Raw genomic sequence first — 24,862 nt, forward strand, 5'->3', positions numbered from 1 at the left:
CTCTGCCAAGCAGCTTCACTCTATATACTTTAGCTCTGCTACGATAACAACAGTCCTGATACTCTTTCATCAGAAATCGTATATACGTATATGATAAGCATTGTTCAGTTTCCATCTTCCAAACGCACTGACTATGCTTACCCTAGAAGACCCTTCCTAAGCTGGCACTCAGAGGGACTGAACCAGAAGCTATGTGGTTGGTAGTAAAATCATGTCCACATTCTATCTTACATTTTACTGTATATATACTTGTTTATTTTATTACTTTTGTATATTTTTTCTTAGATACTCAGGAAAGAGAAACTCTAATACCTAAAAATCAGGGCACACAACCAAATGGAGGTATTGAAGGTGAGAGAGAAAATGATAGAAATGATGGCAAAAATACAGAACATAGGGACTGCATTTATTTTCATTTTTTACTATCAATATGTGACTGTACTTGTTTCTATCTTGTCTTATAATGAGACTGTATATCTTTCATGTCATATGCTATGTGTTCTGTAAATTTCTGCAGAGAATAGAGTATGATTAGAAGTAGGTTTGACTGCTACTTCAAGAAGGTGGAGAAATTCTAGAGAGGTTCATATATTGCCTTGTTTATAATGTTTGTGTGTGTGTTTCTAAATAAGGTAATATTTTTGAAGGTGTGAAAATGGAGAACAAGGCACACATCAACACAATACAAATCAAGAAGGTATGTATTCTCCAAATTTAGGAAGAAAATAATGTATGATTGGAGGTAGACATGGCTTCTATTTTTCACAAGTAGAGAAATCCTAAAAAGATTAATGTATAGACTTGCATATGAGTGTGTGTGTGTTTGTATGTGTGTGTGTATTTGTGTGTGTATGAAGGTGTTAGAATATTTATAAATAATGTAATAATCTCCCTGTAATAATTTACAGAATCAATTGGGAAACATAAATTTTGCAAGCCAGGAGGAGGTTGAAACTGACATTTCAGAGTTCTTCGATTTGAAAGCAAAAGAGTTTTACATTGATGGGAATAAAAAGCTTGTAAATAGATGGAAGGAAGTGATAGATAGTCAGGGAAAGTACATTGATGATTAAATTTCAATTAGATATAACATTCGATCACTTGTTTTTCTTTATTCAAAATTCGGACAGAACTTATGGGATGACTCGATTGATTAATCCTCTGAAATTTTCCACCTTTTACTTCCTCTCATTTTGCATGTATCCATATACACTCATTTTATGTTTGATGTATTTAATACGTTTAATATATTTGATGTGTATAATTTGCTTATCTCCATAACTGTTACTATACCAGTTCAAGCTGATCCATCTTATAGCCTTTTTTAGCCACGTTGATGATTAATCCTGTGCAAAGACATTAGAGTCTGAGTTTGGATCTCTTGAGCATTACTGTCTTGTGTACAGAGAATATCTCAAACTCGTCTGTGAACTGTATATATATATATATATATATATATATATATATATATATATATATATATATATATATATATATATATGTATGTATATATATATGTATACATGTATGCTTGTATGTATCAATGTATATATCCATATATACATATATGTATATAAATATATATATATATATATAAATATATATATATATATATATATATATATATATATATATATATATATATATATATATATATATACACACACACACACACACACACACACACACACACACACACACACACGCGCATATATATGCAGGTATATATGTATATATATGTATTAAAATATACATATGATGAGTGTTGTTATAGCAGGAGATCCTCTGTAAGCTGGAACATCGTGGGGACTGATTGGGTATCTATGTAATAATAGAATATATCATAGTATAATATCCATATTGTATCTTAGATTTTAGTACATATGTTGCTGTTTAGTTCCTTATTTTTGTGTATTTCATTTAAAATACTGTTGAAAATCTCGAAGGTGCAGGAAATGGAGGATAAGGCACACAGACAGGAAATATAAATCAACAAGTTATGTATTTTTCAAATTTAGGAAGAAAAGAATATGTGATGAGATATATACTTGGCTTCTATTTTTGGGATTTAGAAAAATCCTATGGAGATTAAGGTATTGACTTGCTTGTAAGTGTGAGAGTGTGCAGGTGTGTGTGTGTGTGTGTGTGTGTGTGTGTGTGTGTGTGTGTGTGTGTATTTGTGTGTGTATGTGTGTGTGAGTATAACTGATTTTCTTTTTGAGATGACTACACACTACATGTCTTACTTTGAAGCAATGGAAGTGAGTGAGAATGTTATAACTTAGTGTACATGAATGACAGAGTTGACAGTCAATCTCTGCCAAGCAGCTTCACTCTACATACTTTAGCTCTGCTACGATAACAACAGTCCTGATACTCTTTCATCAGAAATTGTAAATACGTATATGATAAGCATTGTTCAGTTTCCATCTTCCAAACGCACTGACTATGCTTACCCTAGAAGACCCTTCCTAAGCTGGCACTCAGAGGGACTGAACCAGAAGCTATGTGGTTGGTAGTAAAATCATGTCCACATACTATCTTACATTTTACTGTATATATACTTGTTTATTTTATTATTTTTGTATATTTTTTCTTAGGACCTGAGGAAGAAACATGTCCAATGCTTGAAGATGTGGAAAATAGAGAACAAAGCACAGAGCAAAAAAATATAAATCAAGAAGGTATGTATTCTTCAAATTCAGGAAGAAAATAATATATGATTAGAGGTAGACTTGGTTTCTATTTTTCACAAGTAGAGAAATCCTAAAAAGATTAATGTATAGACTTGTTTATGAGTGTGTGTGTGTGTGTATTTGTGTGTGTATGTAGGTGTTAGAATATTTATAAATAATGGAATAATCTCCCTGTAATAGTTTACAGAATCAATTGGGGAACATAACTTTTGCAAGACAGGAGGAGGTTGAAACTGACATTTCAGAGTTCTTCACTTTGAAATCAAAAGTGTTTTACATTGATGGGAATAAAAAGCTTGTAAATAGATGGAAGGAAGTGATAGATAGTCAGGGAAAGTACATTAATGATTAAATTTCAATTAAATATAACATTCGATCACTTGTTTTCTTTATTCAAACTTCAGGCAGAACTTATGGGATGACTTGATAGATTAATCCAAATTTCATAGTCAAAGTGTGTAAAAAATAGGTGTGAGAACAAATGGGGATAAGAAGATAATTTATATGGTGAAATTATCTGTTATTAGGTTTAATCAAAAAGTGTATGACTTGAAGTTTAGACAATAAGTCTGATGAGTATAAAAGGAAGAAACCTCTAAAAAGGCCAAGGTATCTTAATATCTGATTTATAAGAGTGAGCACAGTTAGAAATTCTTTTGTAGTGTTGCACAAAAATGTCAGTTTGCATGCAGATAAGTTCATCATCAAAATATAACGCCCCATCCTAAATCTGCTTCATTCTTTGCATTCATTGCCCTTATTGATCTGTATGTTTCTTTCTTGGGGTTAATTGTTCTAGAAGCAACTTGAGTAATATGTAGAAGTTTTAACCTTTGTGTTTTTTGGAGGCAGAGTTTGTGGGCTGTGTTTATAAATATTTCTTCAATTTTGTTTCAAACATGGGTATTTTATATATTATCTTAGGTTTATTGATATGTGTGAAAGTGGGTCATCATAAAAAGTGTCTATATACTCATGTATAAAAGTGGGAACAAAAGTTAATTTAAAAAATCGATTTTAAAATTTTAAACAATATAAAAAGGAGAATTTAAAAAAAAAGAGGGTCTTCCAAGTTGCTTGCATACAGATATATATTTATATGTGTGTATGTCAGTTTTTGAACTTATAAAAGAAAATCTTTTGTTAGGAATTTGGTTGGAGATAGGGAAAATTTCAGATAATTTCTACAGCACCTGTTTAGTGTAAAGGTGTAAAAATGTTTTTTTATGTATATTACCAGGATAATTTATGGTGTAGGTGGAAGGAGAGGGATTGGTGAGATATTTACATGGTTAGCCATTAGAAAATATTATTGGTTTAAAATGGTTTAATGTCTTTTCAATTTTGGACTTGCATAAAGACATCAGTTCAGAGTTTCAGTTCAGAATTTGGTTCCTGAATCTGAGAATGCTGTGGGAATCATTAGTACAAAGTTGGCAGGATTGTTGGTACCTTGATATGGTTGGGCATATGAGATTATGCTAAATGGAGTATTTTTGATTTTAATGTTCATATATGTTTGGGTAATGTATCATTTTTCTTTTTGGCTTTCAAAAAGTGTGCATGTGTTGGTTATATTGTATGTTGAACTGGTTTGTTGTAGAGCCTATATATGTAGATTTAGTATTTGGTGTCATGTTCTTAGTTACTTGTGCACAGTATACGATATTTCTTGAGCAACAGTTTCTTTCTTGAGGTCAGGATAAAAGTGTTCTACAATTGCAATTGTTATGTGTTTGATTTAGGTTTTCACTTTTAGACAGTTTTTGTTAGTTGTAATTGGCTACAGATTTTTCGAAACATTTCTTTATCACAACTCACTCTACAACCTAATTACCACTCCACTCAGTCCCACATACTGAAGGAAGAGTTTAACTCAACAAGGACTATATGAAGCCAAGATGAACTTAAAATGAGTGTAAGAAAGAAAACAAAAGTGTATGAGGAATCATTATATATTTGCGAATTCACTCACAATTCTTATGGTACATATCACTTATTAAGTTGGCATATTCTGAGACTGAATGGGCAAAACTAGAGTAAAACAACACTTTCATGACTTTGAGCATTACACTGTATATTCATAATGGTTATTATGTTATTGATATTTCTTCAGAAACAACTGGGGTAATAGGACAAGCTTCAGCAAAAGAACGAGAACGCAAACAGGAAGAAAATGGAAATGAACAAGGCAAGAAAGGAAATGATGGAACTGTTAAGAAGAAGAATCAAGAAGGTGAGGGTGAATGTTCAACTGAATTGATGTGCTTTTACTTTTCAGTTGTTATTTACATTATATCATGCCTATTTCAGCTACTCATTCCATACATTTGTGCTGAGAATATCCTGGGCCTGATTACCTTGTATTTTATAGGGACACTGTAAGATTTAGTCAATGTATACCATGTGCCCTCTCACTTTCTGAAGAAAATAATGTATGCTTAAGAGGCAGATTTGGCTACTATTTTTTTCAGAATACATGGCCTTGTTTATAATGTGATTGTGTGTGTGTGTGTGTGTGTGTGTGTGTGCACACTACACACTACATGTCTTACTTTGAAGCAATGGAAGTGAGTGAGAATGTTATAACTTAGTGTACATGAATGACAGAGTTGACAGTCAATCTCTGCCAAGCAGCTTCACTCTATATACTTTAGCTCTGCTACGATAACAACAGTCCTGATACTCTTTCATCAGAAATTGTAAATACGTATATGATAAGCATTGTTCAGTTTCCATCTTCCAAACGCACTGACTATGCTTACCCTAGAAGACCCTTCCTAAGCTGGCACTCAGAGGGACTGAACCAGAAGCTATGTGGTTGGTAGTAAAATCATGTCCACATACTATCTTACATTTTACTGTATATATACTTGTTTATTTTATTATTTTTGTATATTTTTTCTTAGGACCTGAGGAAGAAACATGTCCAATGCTTGAAGATGTGGAAAATAGAGAACAAAGCACAGAGCAAAAAAATATAAATCAAGAAGGTATGTATTCTTCAAATTCAGGAAGAAAATAATATATGATTAGAGGTAGACTTGGTTTCTATTTTTCACAAGTAGAGAAATCCTAAAAAGATTAATGTATAGACTTGTTTATGAGTGTGTGTGTGTGTGTATTTGTGTGTGTATGTAGGTGTTAGAATATTTATAAATAATGGAATAATCTCCCTGTAATAGTTTACAGAATCAATTGGGGAACATAACTTTTGCAAGACAGGAGGAGGTTGAAACTGACATTTCAGAGTTCTTCACTATGAAATCAAAAGTGTTTTACATTGATGGGAATAAAAAGCTTGTAAATAGATGGAAGGAAGTGATAGATAGTCAGGGAAAGTACATTAATGATTAAATTTCAATTAAATATAACATTCGATCACTTGTTTTCTTTATTCAAAATTCAGGCAGAACTTATGGGATGACTTGATAGATTAATCCAAATTTCATAGTCAAAGTGTGTAAAAAATAGGTGTGAGAACAAATGGGGATAAGAAGATATTTTATATGGTGAAATTATCTGTTATTAGGTTTAATCAAAAAGTGTATGACTTGAAGTTTAGACAATAAGTCTGATGAGTATAAAAGGAAGAAACCTCTAAAAAGGCCAAGGTATCTTAACATCTGATTTATAAGAGTAAGCACAGTTAGAAATTCTTTTGTAGTGTTGCACAAAAATGTCAGTTTGCATGCAGATAAGTTCATCATCAAAATATAACGCCCCATCCTAAATCTGATTCATTCTTTGCATTCATTGCCCTTATTGATCTGTATGTTTCTTTCTTGGGGTTAATTGTTCTAGAAGCAACTTGAGTAATATGTAGAAGTTTTAACCTTTGTGTTTTTTGGAGGCAGAGTTTGTGGGCTGTGTTTATAAATATTTCTTCAATTTTGTTTCAAACATGGGTATTTTATATATTATCTTAGGTTTATTGATATGTGTGAAAGTGGGTCATCATAAAAAGTGTCTATATACTCATGTATAAAAGTGGGAACAAAATTTAATTTAAAAAATCGATTTTAAAATTTTAAACAATATAAAAAGGAGAATTTAAAAAAAAAAGAGGGTCTTCCAAGTTGCTTGCATACAGATATATATTTATATGTGTGTATGTCAGTTTTTGAACTTATAAAAGAAAATCTTTTGTTAGGAATTTGGTTGGAGATAGGGAAAATTTCAGATAATTTCTACAGCACCTGTTTAGTGTAAAGGTGTAAAAATGTTTTTTTATGTATATTACCAGGATAATTTATGGTGTAGGTGGAAGGAGAGGGATTGGTGAGATATTTACATGGTTAGCCATTAGAAAATATTATTGGTTTAAAATGGTTTAATGTCTTTTCAATTTTGGACTTGCATAAAGACATCAGTTCAGAGTTTCAGTTCAGAATTTGGTTCCTGAATCTGAGAATGCTGTGGGAATCATTAGTACAAAGTTGGCAGGATTGTTGGTACCTTGATATGGTTGGGCATATGAGATTATGCTAAATGGAGTATTTTTGATTTTAATGTTCATATATGTTTGGGTAATGTATCATTTTTCTTTTTGGCTTTCAAAAAGTGTGCATGTGTTGGTTATATTGTATGTTGAACTGGTTTGTTGTAGAGCCTATATATGTAGATTTAGTATTTGGTGTCATGTTCTTAGTTACTTGTGCACAGTATACGATATTTCTTGAGCAACAGTTTCTTTCTTGAGGTCAGGATAAAAGTGTTCTACAATTGCAATTGTTATGTGTTTGATTTAGGTTTTCACTTTTAGACAGTTTTTGTTAGTTGTAATTGGCTACAGATTTTTCGAAACATTTCTTTATCACAACTCACTCTACAACCTAATTACCACTCCACTCAGTCCCACATACTGAAGGAAGAGTTTAACTCAACAAGGACTATATGAAGCCAAGATGAACTTAAAATGAGTGTAAGAAAGAAAACAAAAGTGTATGAGGAATCATTATATATTTGCGAATTCACTCACAATTCTTATGGTACATATCACTTATTAAGTTGGCATATTCTGAGACTGAATGGGCAAAACTAGAGTAAAACAACACTTTCATGACTTTGAGCATTACACTGTATATTCATAATGGTTATTATGTTATTGATATTTCTTCAGAAACAACTGGGGTAATAGGACAAGCTTCAGCAAAAGAACGAGAACGCAAACAGGAAGAAAATGGAAATGAACAAGGCAAGAAAGGAAATGATGGAACTGTTAAGAAGAAGAATCAAGAAGGTGAGGGTGAATGTTCAACTGAATTGATGTGCTTTTACTTTTCAGTTGTTATTTACATTATATCATGCCTATTTCAGCTACTCATTCCATACATTTGTGCTGAGAATATCCTGGGCCTGATTACCTTGTATTTTATAGGGACACTGTAAGATTTAGTCAATGTATACCATGTGCCCTCTCACTTTCTGAAGAAAATAATGTATGCTTAAGAGGCAGATTTGGCTACTATTTTTTTCAGAATACATGGCCTTGTTTATAATGTGATTGTGTGTGTGTGTGTGTGTGTGTGTGTGTGCACACTACACACTACATGTCTTACTTTGAAGCAATGGAAGTGAGTGAGAATGTTATAACTTAGTGTACATGAATGACAGAGTTGACAGTCAATCTCTGCCAAGCAGCTTCACTCTATATACTTTAGCTCTGCTACGATAACAACAGTCCTGATACTCTTTCATCAGAAATTGTAAATACGTATATGATAAGCATTGTTCAGTTTCCATCTTCCAAACGCACTGACTATGCTTACCCTAGAAGACCCTTCCTAAGCTGGCACTCAGAGGGACTGAACCAGAAGCTATGTGGTTGGTAGTAAAATCATGTCCACATACTATCTTACATTTTACTGTATATATACTTGTTTATTTTATTATTTTTGTATATTTTTTCTTAGGACCTGAGGAAGAAACATGTCCAATGCTTGAAGATGTGGAAAATAGAGAACAAAGCACAGAGCAAAAAAATATAAATCAAGAAGGTATGTATTCTTCAAATTCAGGAAGAAAATAATATATGATTAGAGGTAGACTTGGTTTCTATTTTTCACAAGTAGAGAAATCCTAAAAAGATTAATGTATAGACTTGTTTATGAGTGTGTGTGTGTGTGTATTTGTGTGTGTATGTAGGTGTTAGAATATTTATAAATAATGGAATAATCTCCCTGTAATAGTTTACAGAATCAATTGGGGAACATAACTTTTGCAAGACAGGAGGAGGTTGAAACTGACATTTCAGAGTTCTTCACTTTGAAATCAAAAGTGTTTTACATTGATGGGAATAAAAAGCTTGTAAATAGATGGAAGGAAGTGATAGATAGTCAGGGAAAGTACATTAATGATTAAATTTCAATTAAATATAACATTCGATCACTTGTTTTCTTTATTCAAAATTCAGGCAGAACTTATGGGATGACTTGATAGATTAATCCAAATTTCATAGTCAAAGTGTGTAAAAAATAGGTGTGAGAACAAATGGGGATAAGAAGATATTTTATATGGTGAAATTATCTGTTATTAGGTTTAATCAAAAAGTGTATGACTTGAAGTTTAGACAATAAGTCTGATGAGTATAAAAGGAAGAAACCTCTAAAAAGGCCAAGGTATCTTAACATCTGATTTATAAGAGTAAGCACAGTTAGAAATTCTTTTGTAGTGTTGCACAAAAATGTCAGTTTGCATGCAGATAAGTTCATCATCAAAATATAACGCCCCATCCTAAATCTGATTCATTCTTTGCATTCATTGCCCTTATTGATCTGTATGTTTCTTTCTTGGGGTTAATTGTTCTAGAAGCAATTTGAGTAATATGTAGAAGTTTTAACCTTTGTGTTTTTTGGAGGCAGAGTTTGTGGGCTGTGTTTATAAATATTTCTTCAATTTTGTTTCAAACATGGGTATTTTATATATTATCTTAGGTTTATTGATATGTGTGAAAGTGGGTCATCATAAAAAGTGTCTATATACTCATGTATAAAAGTGGGAACAAAATTTAATTTAAAAAATCGATTTTAAAATTTTAAACAATATAAAAAGGAGAATTAAAAAAAAAAGAGGGTCTTCCAAGTTGCTTGCATACAGATATATATTTATATGTGTGTATGTCAGTTTTTGAACTTATAAAAGAAAATCTTTTGTTAGGAATTTGGTTGGAGATAGGGAAAATTTCAGATAATTTCTACAGCACCTGTTTAGTGTAAAAGTGTAAAAATGTTTTTTTATGTATATTACCAGGATAATTTATGGTGTAGGTGGAAGGAGAGGGATTGGTGAGATATTTACATGGTTAGCCATTAGAAAATATTATTGGTTTAAAATGGTTTAATGTCTTTTCAATTTTGGACTTGCATAAAGACATCAGTTTAGAGTTTCAGTTCAGAATTTGGTTCCTGAATCTGAGAATGCTGTGGGAATCATTAGTACAAAGTTGGCAGGATTGTTGGTACCTTGATATGGTTGGGCATATGAGATTATGCTAAATGGAGTATTTTTGATTTTAATGTTCATATATGTTTGGGTAATGTATCATTTTTCTTTTTGGCTTTCAAAAAGTGTGCATGTGTTGGTTATATTGTATGTTGAACTGGTTTGTTGTAGAGCCTATATATGTAGATTTAGTATTTGGTGTCATGTTCTTAGTTACTTGTGCACAGTATACGATATTTCTTGAGCAACAGTTTCTTTCTTGAGGTCAGGATAAAAGTGTTCTACAATTGCAATTGTTATGTGTTTGATTTAGGTTTTCACTTTTAGACAGTTTTTGTTAGTTGTAATTGGCTACAGATTTTTCGAAACATTTCTTTATCACAACTCACTCTACAACCTAATTACCACTCCACTCAGTCCCACATACTGAAGGAAGAGTTTAACTCAACAAGGACTATATGAAGCCAAGATGAACTTAAAATGAGTGTAAGAAAGAAAACAAAAGTGTATGAGGAATCATTATATATTTGCGAATTCACTCACAATTCTTATGGTACATATCACTTATTAAGTTGGCATATTCTGAGACTGAATGGGCAAAACTAGAGTAAAACAACACTTTCATGACTTTGAGCATTACACTGTATATTCATAATGGTTATTATGTTATTGATATTTCTTCAGAAACAACTGGGGTAATAGGACAAGCTTCAGCAAAAGAACGAGAACGCAAACAGGAAGAAAATGGAAATGAACAAGGCAAGAAAGGAAATGATGGAACTGTTAAGAAGAAGAATCAAGAAGGTGAGGGTGAATGTTCAACTGAATTGATGTGCTTTTACTTTTCAGTTGTTATTTACATTATATCATGCCTATTTCAGCTACTCATTCCATACATTTGTGCTGAGAATATCCTGGGCCTGATTACCTTGTATTTTATAGGGACACTGTAAGATTTAGTCAATGTATACCATGTGCCCTCTCACTTTCTGAAGAAAATAATGTATGCTTAAGAGGCAGATTTGGCTACTATTTTTTTCAGAATACATGGCCTTGTTTATAATGTGATTGTGTGTGTGTGTGTGTGTGTGTGTGTGTGCACACTACACACTACATGTCTTACTTTGAAGCAATGGAAGTGAGTGAGAATGTTATAACTTAGTGTACATGAATGACAGAGTTGACAGTCAATCTCTGCCAAGCAGCTTCACTCTATATACTTTAGCTCTGCTACGATAACAACAGTCCTGATACTCTTTCATCAGAAATTGTAAATACGTATATGATAAGCATTGTTCAGTTTCCATCTTCCAAACGCACTGACTATGCTTACCCTAGAAGACCCTTCCTAAGCTGGCACTCAGTAAAATCATGTCCACATACTATCTTACATTTTACTGTATATATACTTGTTTATTTTATTATTTTTGTATATTTTTTCTTAGGACCTGAGGAAGAAACATGTCCAATGCTTGAAGATGTGGAAAATAGAGAACAAAGCACAGAGCAAAAAAATATAAATCAAGAAGGTATGTATTCTTCAAATTCAGGAAGAAAATAATATATGATTAGAGGTAGACTTGGTTTCTATTTTTCACAAGTAGAGAAATCCTAAAAAGATTAATGTATAGACTTGTTTATGAGTGTGTGTGTGTGTGTATTTGTGTGTGTATGTAGGTGTTAGAATATTTATAAATAATGGAATAATCTCCCTGTAATAGTTTACAGAATCAATTGGGGAACATAACTTTTGCAAGACAGGAGGAGGTTGAAACTGACATTTCAGAGTTCTTCACTTTGAAATCAAAAGTGTTTTACATTGATGGGAATAAAAAGCTTGTAAATAGATGGAAGGAAGTGATAGATAGTCAGGGAAAGTACATTAATGATTAAATTTCAATTAAATATAACATTCGATCACTTGTTTTCTTTATTCAAAATTCAGGCAGAACTTATGGGATGACTTGATAGATTAATCCAAATTTCATAGTCAAAGTGTGTAAAAAATAGGTGTGAGAACAAATGGGGATAAGAAGATATTTTATATGGTGAAATTATCTGTTATTAGGTTTAATCAAAAAGTGTATGACTTGAAGTTTAGACAATAAGTCTGATGAGTATAAAAGGAAGAAACCTCTAAAAAGGCCAAGGTATCTTAACATCTGATTTATAAGAGTAAGCACAGTTAGAAATTCTTTTGTAGTGTTGCACAAAAATGTCAGTTTGCATGCAGATAAGTTCATCATCAAAATATAACGCCCCATCCTAAATCTGCTTCATTCTTTGCATTCATTGCCCTTATTGATCTGTATGTTTCTTTCTTGGGGTTAATTGTTCTAGAAGCAACTTGAGTAATATGTAGAAGTTTTAACCTTTGTGTTTTTTGGAGGCAGAGTTTGTGGGCTGTGTTTATAAATATTTCTTCAATTTTGTTTCAAACATGGGTATTTTATATATTATCTTAGGTTTATTGATATGTGTGAAAGTGGGTCATCATAAAAAAGTGTCTATATACTCATGTATAAAAGTGGGAACAAAATTTAATTTAAAAAATCGATTTTAAAATTTTAAACAATATAAAAAGGAGAATTTAAAAAAAAAGAGGGTCTTCCAAGTTGCTTGCATACAGATATATATTTATATGTGTGTATGTCAGTTTTTGAACTTATAAAAGAAAATCTTTTGTTAGGAATTTGGTTGGAGATAGGGAAAATTTCAGATAATTTCTACAGCACCTGTTTAGTGTAAAAGTGTAAAAATGTTTTTTTATGTATATTACCAGGATAATTTATGGTGTAGGTGGAAGGAGAGGGATTGGTGAGATATTTACATGGTTAGCCATTAGAAAATATTATTGGTTTAAAATGGTTTAATGTCTTTTCAATTTTGGACTTGCATAAAGACATCAGTTCAGAGTTTCAGTTCAGAATTTGGTTCCTGAATCTGAGAATGCTGTGGGAATCATTAGTACAAAGTTGGCAGGATTGTTGGTACCTTGATATGGTTGGGCATATGAGATTATGCTAAATGGAGTATTTTTGATTTTAATGTTCATATATGTTTGAGTAATGTATCATTTTTCTTTTTGGCTTTCAAAAAGTGTGCATGTGTTGGTTATATTGTATGTTGAACTGGTTTGTTGTAGAGCCTATATATGTAGATTTAGTATTTGGTGTCATGTTCTTAGTTACTTGTGCACAGTATACGATATTTCTTGAGCAACAGTTTCTTTCTTGAGGTCAGGATAAAAGTGTTCTACAATTGCAATTGTTATGTGTTTGATTTAGGTTTTCACTTTTAGACAGTTTTTGTTAGTTGTAATTGGCTACAGATTTTTCGAAACATTTCTTTATCACAACTCACTCTACAACCTAATTACCACTCCACTCAGTCCCACATACTGAAGGAAGAGTTTAACTCAACAAGGACTATATGAAGCCAAGATGAACTTAAAATGAGTGTAAGAAAGAAAACAAAAGTGTATGAGGAATCATTATATATTTGCGAATTCACTCACAATTCTTATGGTACATATCACTTATTAAGTTGGCATATTCTGAGACTGAATGGGCAAAACTAGAGTAAAACAACACTTTCATGACTTTGAGCATTACACTGTATATTCATAATGGTTATTATGTTATTGATATTTCTTCAGAAACAACTGGGGTAATAGGACAAGCTTCAGCAAAAGAACGAGAATGCAAACAGGAAGAAAATGGAAATGAACAAGGCAAGAAAGGAAATGATGGAACTGTTAAGAAGAAGAATCAAGAAGGTGAGGGTGAATGTTCAACTGAATTGATGTGCTTTTACTTTTCAGTTGTTATTTACATTATATCATGCCTATTTCAGCTACTCATTCCATACATTTGTGCTGAGAATATCCTGGGCCTGATTACCTTGTATTTTATAGGGACACTGTAAGATTTAGTCAATGTATACCATGTGCCCTCTCACTTTCTGAAGAAAATAATGTATGCTTAAGAGGCAGATTTGGCTACTATTTTTTTCAGAATACATGGCCTTGTTTATAATGTGATTGTGTGTGTGTGTGTGTGTGTGTGTGTGTGTGTGTGTGTGTGTGTGTGTGCACACTACACACTACATGTCTTACTTTGAAGCAATGGAAGTGAGTGAGAATGTTATAACTTAGTGTACATGAATGACAGAGTTGACAGTCAATCTCTGCCAAGCAGCTTCACTCTATATACTTTAGCTCTGCTACGATAACAACAGTCCTGATACTCTTTCATCAGAAATTGTAAATACGTATATGATAAGCATTGTTCAGTTTCCATCTTCCAAACGCACTGACTATGCTTACCCTAGAAGACCCTTCCTAAGCTGGCACTCAGAGGGACTGAACCAGAAGCTATGTGGTTGGTAGTAAAATCATGTCCACATACTATCTTACATTTTACTGTATATATACTTGTTTATTTTATTATTTTTGTATATTTTTTCTTAGGACCTGAGGAAGAAACATGTCCAATGCTTGAAGATGTGGAAAATAGAGAACAAAGCACAGAGCAAAAAAATATAAATCAAGAAGGTATGTATTCTTCAAATTCAGGAAGAAAATAATATATGATTAGAGGTAGACTTGGTTTCTATTTTTCACAAGTAGAGAAATCCTAAAAAGATTAATGTATAGACTTGTTTATGAGTGTGTGTGTGTGTGTGTATTTGTGTGTGTATGTAGGTGTTAGAATATTTATAAATAATGTAATAATCTCCCTGTAATAGTTTACAGAATCAATTGGTGAACATAACTTTTGCAAGACAGGAGGAGGTTGAAACTGACATTTCAGAGTTCTTCACTTTGAAATCAAAAGTGTTTTACATTGATGGGAATAAAAAGCTTGTAAATAGATGGAAGGAAGTGATAGATAGTCAGGGAAAGTACATTAATGATTAAATTTCAATTAAATATAACATTCGATCACTTGTTTTCTTTATTCAAAATTCAGGCAGAACTTATGGGATGACTTGATAGATTAATCCAAATTTCATAGTCAAAGTGTGTAAAAAATAGGTGTGAGAACAAATGGGGATAAGAAGATAATTTATATGGTGAAATTATCTGTTATTAGGTTTAATCAAAAAGTGTATGACTTGAAGTTTAGACAATAAGTCTGATGAGTATAAAAGGAAGAAACCTCTAAAAAGGCCAAGGTATCTTAACATCTGATTTATAAGAGTAAGCACAGTTAGAAATTCTTTTGTAGTGTTGCACAAAAATGTCAGTTTGCATGCAGATAAGTTCATCATCAAAATATAACGCCCCATCCTAAATCTGCTTCATTCTTTGCATTCATTGCCCTTATTGATCTGTATGTTTCTTTCTTGGGGTTAATTGTTCTAGAAGCAACTTGAGTAATATGTAGAAGTTTTAACCTTTGTGTTTTTTGGAGGCAGAGTTTGTGGGCTGTGTTTATAAATATTTCTTCAATTTTGTTTCAAACATGGGTATTTTATATATTATCTTAGGTTTATTGATATGTGTGAAAGTGGGTCATCATAAAAAGTGTCTATATACTCATGTATAAAAGTGGGAACAAAATTTAATTTAAAAAATCGATTTAAAAATTTTAAACAATATAAAAAGGAGAATTTAAAAAAAAGAGGGTCTTCCAAGTTACTTGTGCACAGTATACGATATTTCTTGAGCAACAGTTTCTTTCTTGAGGTCAGGATAAAAGTGTTCTACAATTGCAATTGTTATGTGTTTGATTTAGGTTTTCACTTTTAGACAGTTTTTGTTAGTTGTAATTGGCTACAGATTTTTCGAAACACTTCTTTATCACAACTCACTCTACAACCTAATTACCACTCCACTCAGTCCCACATACTGAAGGAAGAGTTTAACTCAACAAGGACTATATGAAGCCAAGATGAACTTAAAATGAGTGTAAGAAAGAAAACAAAAGTGTATGAGGAATCATTATATATTTGCGAATTCACTCACAATTCTTATGGTACATATCACTTATTAAGTTGGCATATTCTGAGACTGAATGGGCAAAACTAGAGTAAAACAATACTTTCATGACTTTGAGCATTACACTGTATATTCATAATGGTTATTATGTTAATATTTCTTCAGAAACAACTGGGGTAATAGGACAAGCTTCAGCAAAAGAACAAGAATGCAAACAGGAAGAAAATGGAAATGAACAAGGCAAGAAAGGAAATGATGGAGCTGATAAGAAGAAGAATCAAGAAGGTGAGGGTGAATGTTCAACTGAATTGATGTGCTTTCACTTTTCAGTTGTTATTTACATTATATCATGCCTATTTCAGCTACTCATTCCATACATTTGTGCTGAGAATATCCTGGGCCTGATTACCTTGTATTTTATAGGGACACTGTAAGATTTAGTCAATGTATACCATGTGCCCTCTCACTTTCTGAAGAAAATAATGTATGCTTAGAGGCAGATTTGGCTACTATTTGTTTCAGAATAAATGGCCTTGTTTATAATGTGATTGTGTGTGTGTGTGTGTGTGTGTGTGTGTGTGTGTGCATGTGTGTGTGTGTGTTTGTGTGTGTGTGTGTGTGTGTGTGTGTGTGTGTGTGCATGTGTGTGTGTGTGTGTAGAAAAGAATAAGCTAAGTATATTTCTAGATGAGACAATACTTTTCATGGCCAGACATGTTCTTACAGAACATTAGACATGAATTTCATTGCTTTTATGAGGGTATTATCCCCTTGCAACCCTCAAGTGAATTCAATACAAAGTTTCAGAAAAGCAGTCACACTTACACACCTACACTTGTACACACAATTCTGTGTATATATGTACATATTTCAATATATTTGTACATATATTTACTTTGTAATATAGATACACATAGCTTTCACTATAACCTTTAGTATTTCATTCAGCTGTAAAGCCTGACCTGTTCTCAATCTCTTTGCTGAAAACGGAGCATACCATTTTAACAATTTCTCTCAGGACTGGCACATTTGGGTTTTACATTGATGGAACACCAATGCGAAGTATGGGATATTTTCCAAAATTTATCATCATCACCATCCTTCCTCACAGATGTGCTTTTGGGGAGATTGTTTCTACTGTTTACATGTTTTCCAGTCATTAAGAAACAGTTTTCTTGCATGCTTGTAACTGTTTACTGAACTCACAATTATTTTTACGAGTTATTTTCAATGTTACAATTTGTTCATGATTTTGTTAGAGCCTCCATGTTAAAATAAGTGTAAGAAAGAAAACAAAAGTGTATGAGGAATCATTATATATTTGCGAATTCACTCACAATTCTTATGGTACATATCACTTATTAAGTTGGCATATTCTGAGACTGAATGGGTAAAACTAGAGTAAAACAACACTTTCATGACTTTGAGCATTATACTGTATATTCCTAATGGTTATTATGTTAATATTTCTTCAGAAACAACTGGGGTAATAGGACAAGCTTCAGCAAAAGAACGAGAATGCAAACAGGAAGAAAATGGAAATGAACAAGGCAAGAAAGGAAATGATGGAGCTGATAAGAAGAAGAATCAAGAAGGTGAGGGTGAATGTTCAACTGAATTGATGTACTTTTATTTTTCAGTTGTTATTTACATTATATCATGCCTATTTCAGCTACTCATTCCATACATTTGTGATGACAATATCCTAGGCCTGATTACCGTGTATTTTATAGGGACACTGTAAGATTTAGTCAATGTATACCATGTGCCCTCTCACTTTCTGAAGAAAATAATATATGTTTAGAGGCAGATTTGTCTATTTTTGTCAGAATACATGGCCTTGTTTATAATGTTGTTTGGTTATTGTTAAGCCTTTTTGCTATAGTTGTATTACTTTTGCCTCCTTTGTGTGGGGGTTATGAATGTATTTCGGTGTATAGCCTTTATCTAATGTATAAACCTGAATTTATTTAGTTTGAAATAAAAAGATGACACAGTAAGCTTTTATAATGATGTATAATTTTCATATTTTATCACATTTATTTATAGTTAGTGAATGTTGTAACCGGTTGCCTTAATTTCAGGACACCCTATGTAGTAGCACAATATTATATAAAGTAAGATTAAGAAAAATAAAAAATGAAAATGTGGTAATAGAGTGAAGTGAATGAAAAGTAAGGAATGAGTAAATAATTTCATTAAAATAAATTATGCATTCTTTCTTGTAAAGTTCTTGAATGTAAATCTTAATATATACTTACATTAATAGAAAGTTAGTCTGTTACAATTATTCCACAGACAGAACTTCAAGAAGATGCAGTTTGCAAAATATCTTGCTACCAAGGTTGGGCTTTGACCAGAGCCGACCATTTGGGAATTGAGCGAGTGAAAATGTTCAGCTAAGAAGATATAGGATTTCAGACTATCATTACAAGGAGCATGTCTATGGGTTGAGATTTTGAGCTTCACAGGATTAGTAATCATTCTGATGTAAGGTCTAGTGATAGAAGCAGAATGTACCAAACACTCATACAGCACATTAGTTTGGTCACAATTTCCATTCAAGGGATAGAATTTCCCAGGTTTGATATTATACTTGTGTTTAGGAGGACAGGTAATTGACAGTAATTATCTGTAGTACCTGACAGGGGTGTGATGAGAGGTTTGGCTCTAGTATCTGACTCATTTATGGGGGTTGTGGTAGTATCAGAGTCAGCGGCAGTGGGAAATACCCTTGACTGCCCACTGGAAGACTCAATCTTAGCTTCTATTTCTATGAGACTCAAAGTACTATGCCTTGAAGCTTGGGGCTTAATTTTCTCACATTTGCAAACAGAGTTCGTGGTGGTGGTTGTGGTGGGGAGTAGTGTTACGAGTTATTTAGCTTGTACTTATTAAATGCAACTACAACAAGTTTCCAAATTCAGGGTCACAGAATAATATGATTTAATGGTTTTCTATCAAAGATTATGTAATATCTATGTTGAAGGGAGAAGTTTCTCTCTGATAGGTTATTAAAGGTCCTTGTAATAGGATCTTTTGTGTTATAAGCAAAGGGACAGTTACACCAACATATTTGATGCTTCCTAGATTTGCTGGTGTTTTTATTCCTATGACATCCCACTCCCCTGGGGTTTAATATATTGTTGGACGCTCAGCATTCTGGGGGTCACCACTATCTCCTTGTTTACCTTTTTGTATCATTTGATCTTAGATTATAGTTTCTATTGCCTGTATGGGTTGCTAATTATTTCCAGACTTATGAGATTTAGAAGATGTATCAAATGTAGTTAGTCCTTGGGAGGTTGTCTTACAGATGCACATATATGCATACATATAGACATACATATACATATGTGTATATATGTGTGTATACATATATGTACATATTTATGATAAGTACATATACATAGATTCATACACATTTGTACATGTGTATACATACATTTACATGCACATTGACAATTTCATATGTTTTTGCACATACCAAAATCCATATATGTATATATATGTATTCATTCTTATCACTCATCCATTCATTAGAACTGATTACATGATTATATTTTCATTTCCTAATATTTTTTTTTTGGTTTTGCAGATAATGGGAAATTCTATCCTTCATCTGGTATGAATTTATTTTAGTATTATTATCCCTTTACCATGTTCTCTTTGTTATTTTGTTGCAAGTCTGCCCTAATCAAATAGATTTATGGTTAAAAGCCCTCCATTCATGACAATCCTGTCATATGTTAAAAGACACAATTTATGTAGGTATCAAATTTATGCATACATAGTTTCATACGCATATCTTGTCGTCATCATCATCATCATCATCATTATTTAACGTCCACTTTCCATGCTGGCATGGGTTGGATGGTTTGAGTGAGGATGAGCAAGCCAGGAGGCTGCACCAGGCTCCAATCTGATCTGGCAGGATATCTACAGCTGGATGCCCTTCCTAATGCCAACCACTCCGAGAGTGTTGTGGGTGCTTTTTACATTCCACAAGGATGGGGGCCAGTCATGTGGCACTGGCAACAAACATACTTGAAGAGTGATTTTTACATGGCAGCAGCAGAGGTGTCAGTCAGGTGGCACTGGCATCGACCACACTCGAATGATGCTTTTCATGTGCCAGTCAAGTTGTACTGGTATACTTTTATACACACACACACACACACACACACACTTTAATATGCTGTTGCATAGATTATATTTTCATTTCCTAATTGTTTTTTTTCTTTTGTTTTGGTTTTTCAGATGATCCTGTGAAGAAGATAAAAAGTATGAGTGTTTCTTTTGTTATTATAACCCTTTCTCATGTTCTCTTTGTTGTTGTTTGGCTGTGAGTAAGTTCTAATGACATAGATTTATGGTCAAAGACACAGAATCCTTTGCAATTCTCTCTTTTGTCTTCACACATTATTTTGGAATTGAATGCTTTGTCTCTTTTTTTAGATGGTGGTGTCTCTTTATAGGAATAGCAAAATGAGAAACTGTGTAAAGGCTTGTTTAGCGACACATATCGAGAATCTATGATATATTCCAGCTTTTATTGTGACAGCAATGGTTTAAAGATTAAATTTTGGCTTTCTTTTATTAAATTTACCCGAGCTTCAGTATGACCCATGCTAGCACAGAAGGCGGACTTTAATAACAATGATGATGATGATGTTTAATCATCTTAGACATTGGATACCCTGGGCTACATTGCTCAATGTGTCTTCTCTCTTTTAAGAATGTCGGAGAGGATTAAGGTTAAAACCTCTACAATTTACATGACAACCCAACGAGTTTTAGAATATATTTAGTTTCCATTTAGTCTGAAGGAATGAACTGTGTTTCACCTAATATTTATGTAGGAGGGAACAGGGCAGGATTTTTGTGGTTGACTGACCAGCTAAAAATGGCAGTGAAATCTATTGGTCATCACATTCAGTTGTCTTGGAAAACGAAAGGCTGATTGGATAATGTAGATCTGATGTTTTCAAAGACAAGACCTTTAATCATAGGTCTACTCAACCAGGGCCGATGTGGAATTTAACATTAAACACATTCGTCTACTTCAAATGTAAATGATATTTAAGTTTTCATTTCAAATATTGTTTGAAATACGTTTTAATTACTTCTCTGAATATTCTGAAGTTACTATCTTTCATTACATATCCACCTTATTTTATTGTGATAGTATGTGTCTTTCTTTTTTATTTACAAGTGCTCCACCTTCCCCTTGTAAGTTACAGACTGTCTCTCTGTATTATACTCAGCTTTAGATTTGGATTACAACCTTTCAACACAGATCACATTATTTTGGTCAGTATCACATTATTCAAATGTGGATCACATTTTTCAGGTGTGGACCACATTCTTCAGGTGTGGAACACATTCTTCTGACATGATGGATCACATTCTTCCAATCTGGATTGCAGCCTTCAGATGTGAATCACAAGCTTCATGTGTAGATCATATTTGATGCATGTGCATCAGTCCTTAGACGTGGGTCATAGTCTTTACATTCTCAATTCCCGTTCTCTATGCAATTTGTTTATTATTTTTTTTGTAATTTCCTGCATTCACACAATTTTTTAGTGCAATTTGCTTGTATACGTAACACTGTGTAACAATTCTTTTTTGTCTTTGGTCAGTAAGTGTTATTTCTCATTTGCTTCTGTCTAGAAAGCAAAGGAAATGACCACTATTCCCGTCAAACTTTGCTTTTGTGACTTTGACATCAATGTTTTGAGACTGACCTTTATCCAGTTATATTTCAGACAGATACAGGGGTGAGTTACTAGAGCAGAGATATTGTTATAGAAAATATTCTTTTCCATACCAAATATTTGCTTGTTAGTTGCTTGACCTTAGCCACTTGAGCATGTTCCATAATGGCTTCCAATATGTGTATCTCTGATCATGAGCAGGAATAGTGGGGGAGCATCAGAGCCATGAATTGAGTGTGGGTTTCGGAGGTTTGAATAAAAGTAACAAAAGCAAAGTTTGAAGTAAATATTAGCCATCTTTCATAATTTCTAGTAGCAAGCAAATAAGAAATAACAGTCACTACTGAAGGACAAAAATTGTCTAATAAATGTAACTGCATGCCCATTTCCCTGTGTTTGTGTGTGTGTGTGTGTGTAAGAGAGAGAAATAGAGAGAGAGAGAGAGAGAGACTGCTATCAATTTATCAATTGAAAGTCTAATTAATTTTTTTGTTTTTATTTTTTAGTTACACCCGATGATACCTTGCGTAAGTTTCGATATACTCCTTTAAGTGTTTATGCATGTTATGTGTTTTGAGGGAGTACATTGTGATTGTGTGTGTATTTGTATTGCCTGTGTTATATGTTTGTTGTGTTTGTATATTGTGAGAATATTTATTTGTGTTGTTTGTTGTTAGTGTCTGTGATGTTAATATTTTTACATCATTTATGAGTATGTATCCATTACCAACTCTCACTAACATTCACACACACACACACACACACACACACACACACACACACACAGGCACATGCATTTATTCATGAACTTGCATAGATGTGTGCATGCATGCTCATTTGCATGCTCCAGTATGTTGCTAATGTATAATTGGGTGTTCTAACACCCAAGGGCACAAAAATGAGGGGAGACCTTTCAGTGGCTGTCACAGCCACCCAAACAATAACTGGCTGTGGATCACATTCTTCTGGTGTAGACCACATTCTTCAGATGTGGATCACATTTTTCAGGTGTAGACCACATTCTTCAGGTGTGGAACACATTCTTCTGACATGATGGATCACTGTCTTCAGATGTGGATCACATTCTTCCAATCTGGATTGCAGCCTTTAGATGTGAATCACAAGCTTCATGTGTAGATCATATTTGATGCATGTGCACCAGTCCTTAGACGTGGGTCATAGTCTTTACATTCTCAATTCCCCCTGTTCTCTATGCAATTTGTTTATTATTTTCTTTTTATTTCCTGCATTCACACAATTTTTTTAGTGCAATTTGCTTGTATACGTAACACTGTGTAACAATTCTTTTTTGTCTTTGGTCAGTAAGTGTTATTTCTCATTTGCTTCTGTCTAGAAAGCAAAGGAAATGACCACTATTCCCTTCAAACTTTGCTTTTGTGACTTTGACATCAATGTTTTGAAACTGACCTTTATCCAGTTATATTTCAGACAGATACAGGGGTGAGTTACTAGAGCAGAGATATTGTTATAGAAAATATTCTTTTCTATACCAAATATTTGCTTGTTAGTTGCTTGACCTTAGCCACTTGAGCATGTTCCATAATGGCTTCCAATATGTGTATCTCTGATCATGAGCAGGAATAGTGGGGGAGCATCAGAGCCATTGGTTGCGTGTGGGTTTCGGAGGTTTGAATAAAAGTAACAAAAGCAAAATTTGAAGTAAATATTAGCCATCTTTCATAATTTCTAGTAGCAAGCAAATAAGAAATAACAGTCACTACTGTAGGACAAAAATTGTCTAATAAATGTAACTGCATGCCCATTTCCCTGTGTTTGTGTGTGTGTGTGCGTGTGTGTGTGTGTGTGACTGTTATCAATTGAAAGTCTAATTTATTTTTTTGTTTTTATTTTTTAGCTAAAACCAAGGTCTTGTGTAAGTTTCGATATATTCCTTTAAGTATTATGCATGTTGTGTATTGTGACTGGGTACATTGTGATTGTGTGTGTATTTGTATTGCCAGTGTTATATGTTTGTTGTGTTTGTATATTGTGAGAATATTTATTTGTGTTGTTTGTTGTTAGTGTCTGTGATGTTAATATTTTCTCTTTTATGAGTATGTATCCATTATCAACTAACATTCACACACACATACACAAACACACACACATGCATTTATTCATGAACTTGCATAGATGTGTGCATGCATGCTCATTTGCAAGCACCAATATGTGCAAGCTGATACAAATATTAAATACTTTTGCATGCCTATATAGATACTCTTGCCAACTTTCAGAAGCCTTCTTTTAATACGCATACGTATGCACACCTGTGTGGCATCCCTGCACACACATACAAACTGATGCACAAAATAGGGATTCAAATGTTTTTCATGTATGTGCTCTCAGTGTACATGCATATGTACATGTAATGCTTGCATGTACATGCACACTTGTATGTTTTTATATTCATTCTTATTTTCAATCATAAGTTGATGAAGAAATGCAAGATAATTTATGTAATTTACAATGAAAACTAAACAAAGGCACTATGTAAGTTGCAATAAGAAACAAGGAATGAATTTGAACAAGTTGAGATGTGGTAAAGTAGATGAAATAAACTGGTGTTAATTTGGAAATAAATGGTGATAGTGAAAAATGATAAATAGTAAAAGAAAATAAATTGGTTGTAGAAAAATTATATTCATCATCATCATCATCATCGTTTAACGTCCGCTTTCCATGCTAGCATGGGTTGGACGATTTGACTGAGGACTGGTGAAACCGGATGGCAACACCAGGCTCCAGTCTGATTTGGCAGAGTTTCTACAGCTGGATGCCCTTCCTAACGCCAACCACTCAGAGAGTGTAGTGGGTGCTTTTACGTGTCACCCGCACAAAAACGGCCAGGCTCGAAATGGTGTCTTTTATGTGCCACCCGCACAAGCCAGTCCAGGGGCACTGGCAACGATCTCGCTCGAAAATCCTACAGGAGCCAGTCAGGCGGTACTGGCAACGGCCACGCTCAAAATGGTGCATCTCATGTGCCACCCGCACAAGAACCAGTCCAGGGGCACTGGCAACGATCTTACTTGGCTTGC

The 24,862-nt window shown here is 33.3% G+C and overlaps 1 protein-coding gene across 8 annotated transcripts in view; it reads left to right on the forward strand.

Moving 5' to 3' along the window:
* LOC106872664 (uncharacterized) overlaps window positions 1–24,862 on the forward strand; it is a 79,775-nt gene that overhangs the window by 39,113 nt on the left and 15,800 nt on the right. For 4 of the 8 annotated variants that reach the window (XM_089361781.1, XM_089361780.1, XM_089361783.1 and 1 more), the window contains 16 exons: window positions 286–351; window positions 2,601–2,684; window positions 4,813–4,932; window positions 5,606–5,689; window positions 7,819–7,938; window positions 8,612–8,695; window positions 10,824–10,943; window positions 11,585–11,668; window positions 13,798–13,917; window positions 14,611–14,694; window positions 16,249–16,368; window positions 17,559–17,678; window positions 19,682–19,708; window positions 20,344–20,367; window positions 22,310–22,330; window positions 23,680–23,697. In XM_089361781.1, the coding sequence (XP_089217907.1) occupies window positions 286–351; window positions 2,601–2,684; window positions 4,813–4,932; window positions 5,606–5,689; window positions 7,819–7,938; window positions 8,612–8,695; window positions 10,824–10,943; window positions 11,585–11,668; window positions 13,798–13,917; window positions 14,611–14,694; window positions 16,249–16,368; window positions 17,559–17,678; window positions 19,682–19,708; window positions 20,344–20,367; window positions 22,310–22,330; window positions 23,680–23,697 (1,296 nt within the window). The remainder of the gene's footprint in view (window positions 1–285; window positions 352–2,600; window positions 2,685–4,812; window positions 4,933–5,605; window positions 5,690–7,818; window positions 7,939–8,611; window positions 8,696–10,823; window positions 10,944–11,584; window positions 11,669–13,797; window positions 13,918–14,610; window positions 14,695–16,248; window positions 16,369–17,558; window positions 17,679–19,681; window positions 19,709–20,343; window positions 20,368–22,309; window positions 22,331–23,679; window positions 23,698–24,862) is intronic. The other 4 variants (XM_089361784.1, XM_089361787.1, XM_089361786.1 and 1 more) reach the window with 4 other exon arrangements.

The sequence above is a fragment of the Octopus bimaculoides genome, chromosome 13 (assembly GCF_046866305.1).
Source record: "Octopus bimaculoides isolate indiv1 chromosome 13, ASM4686630v1, whole genome shotgun sequence".
Lineage (NCBI taxonomy): Eukaryota > Metazoa > Mollusca > Cephalopoda > Octopoda > Octopodidae > Octopus > Octopus bimaculoides.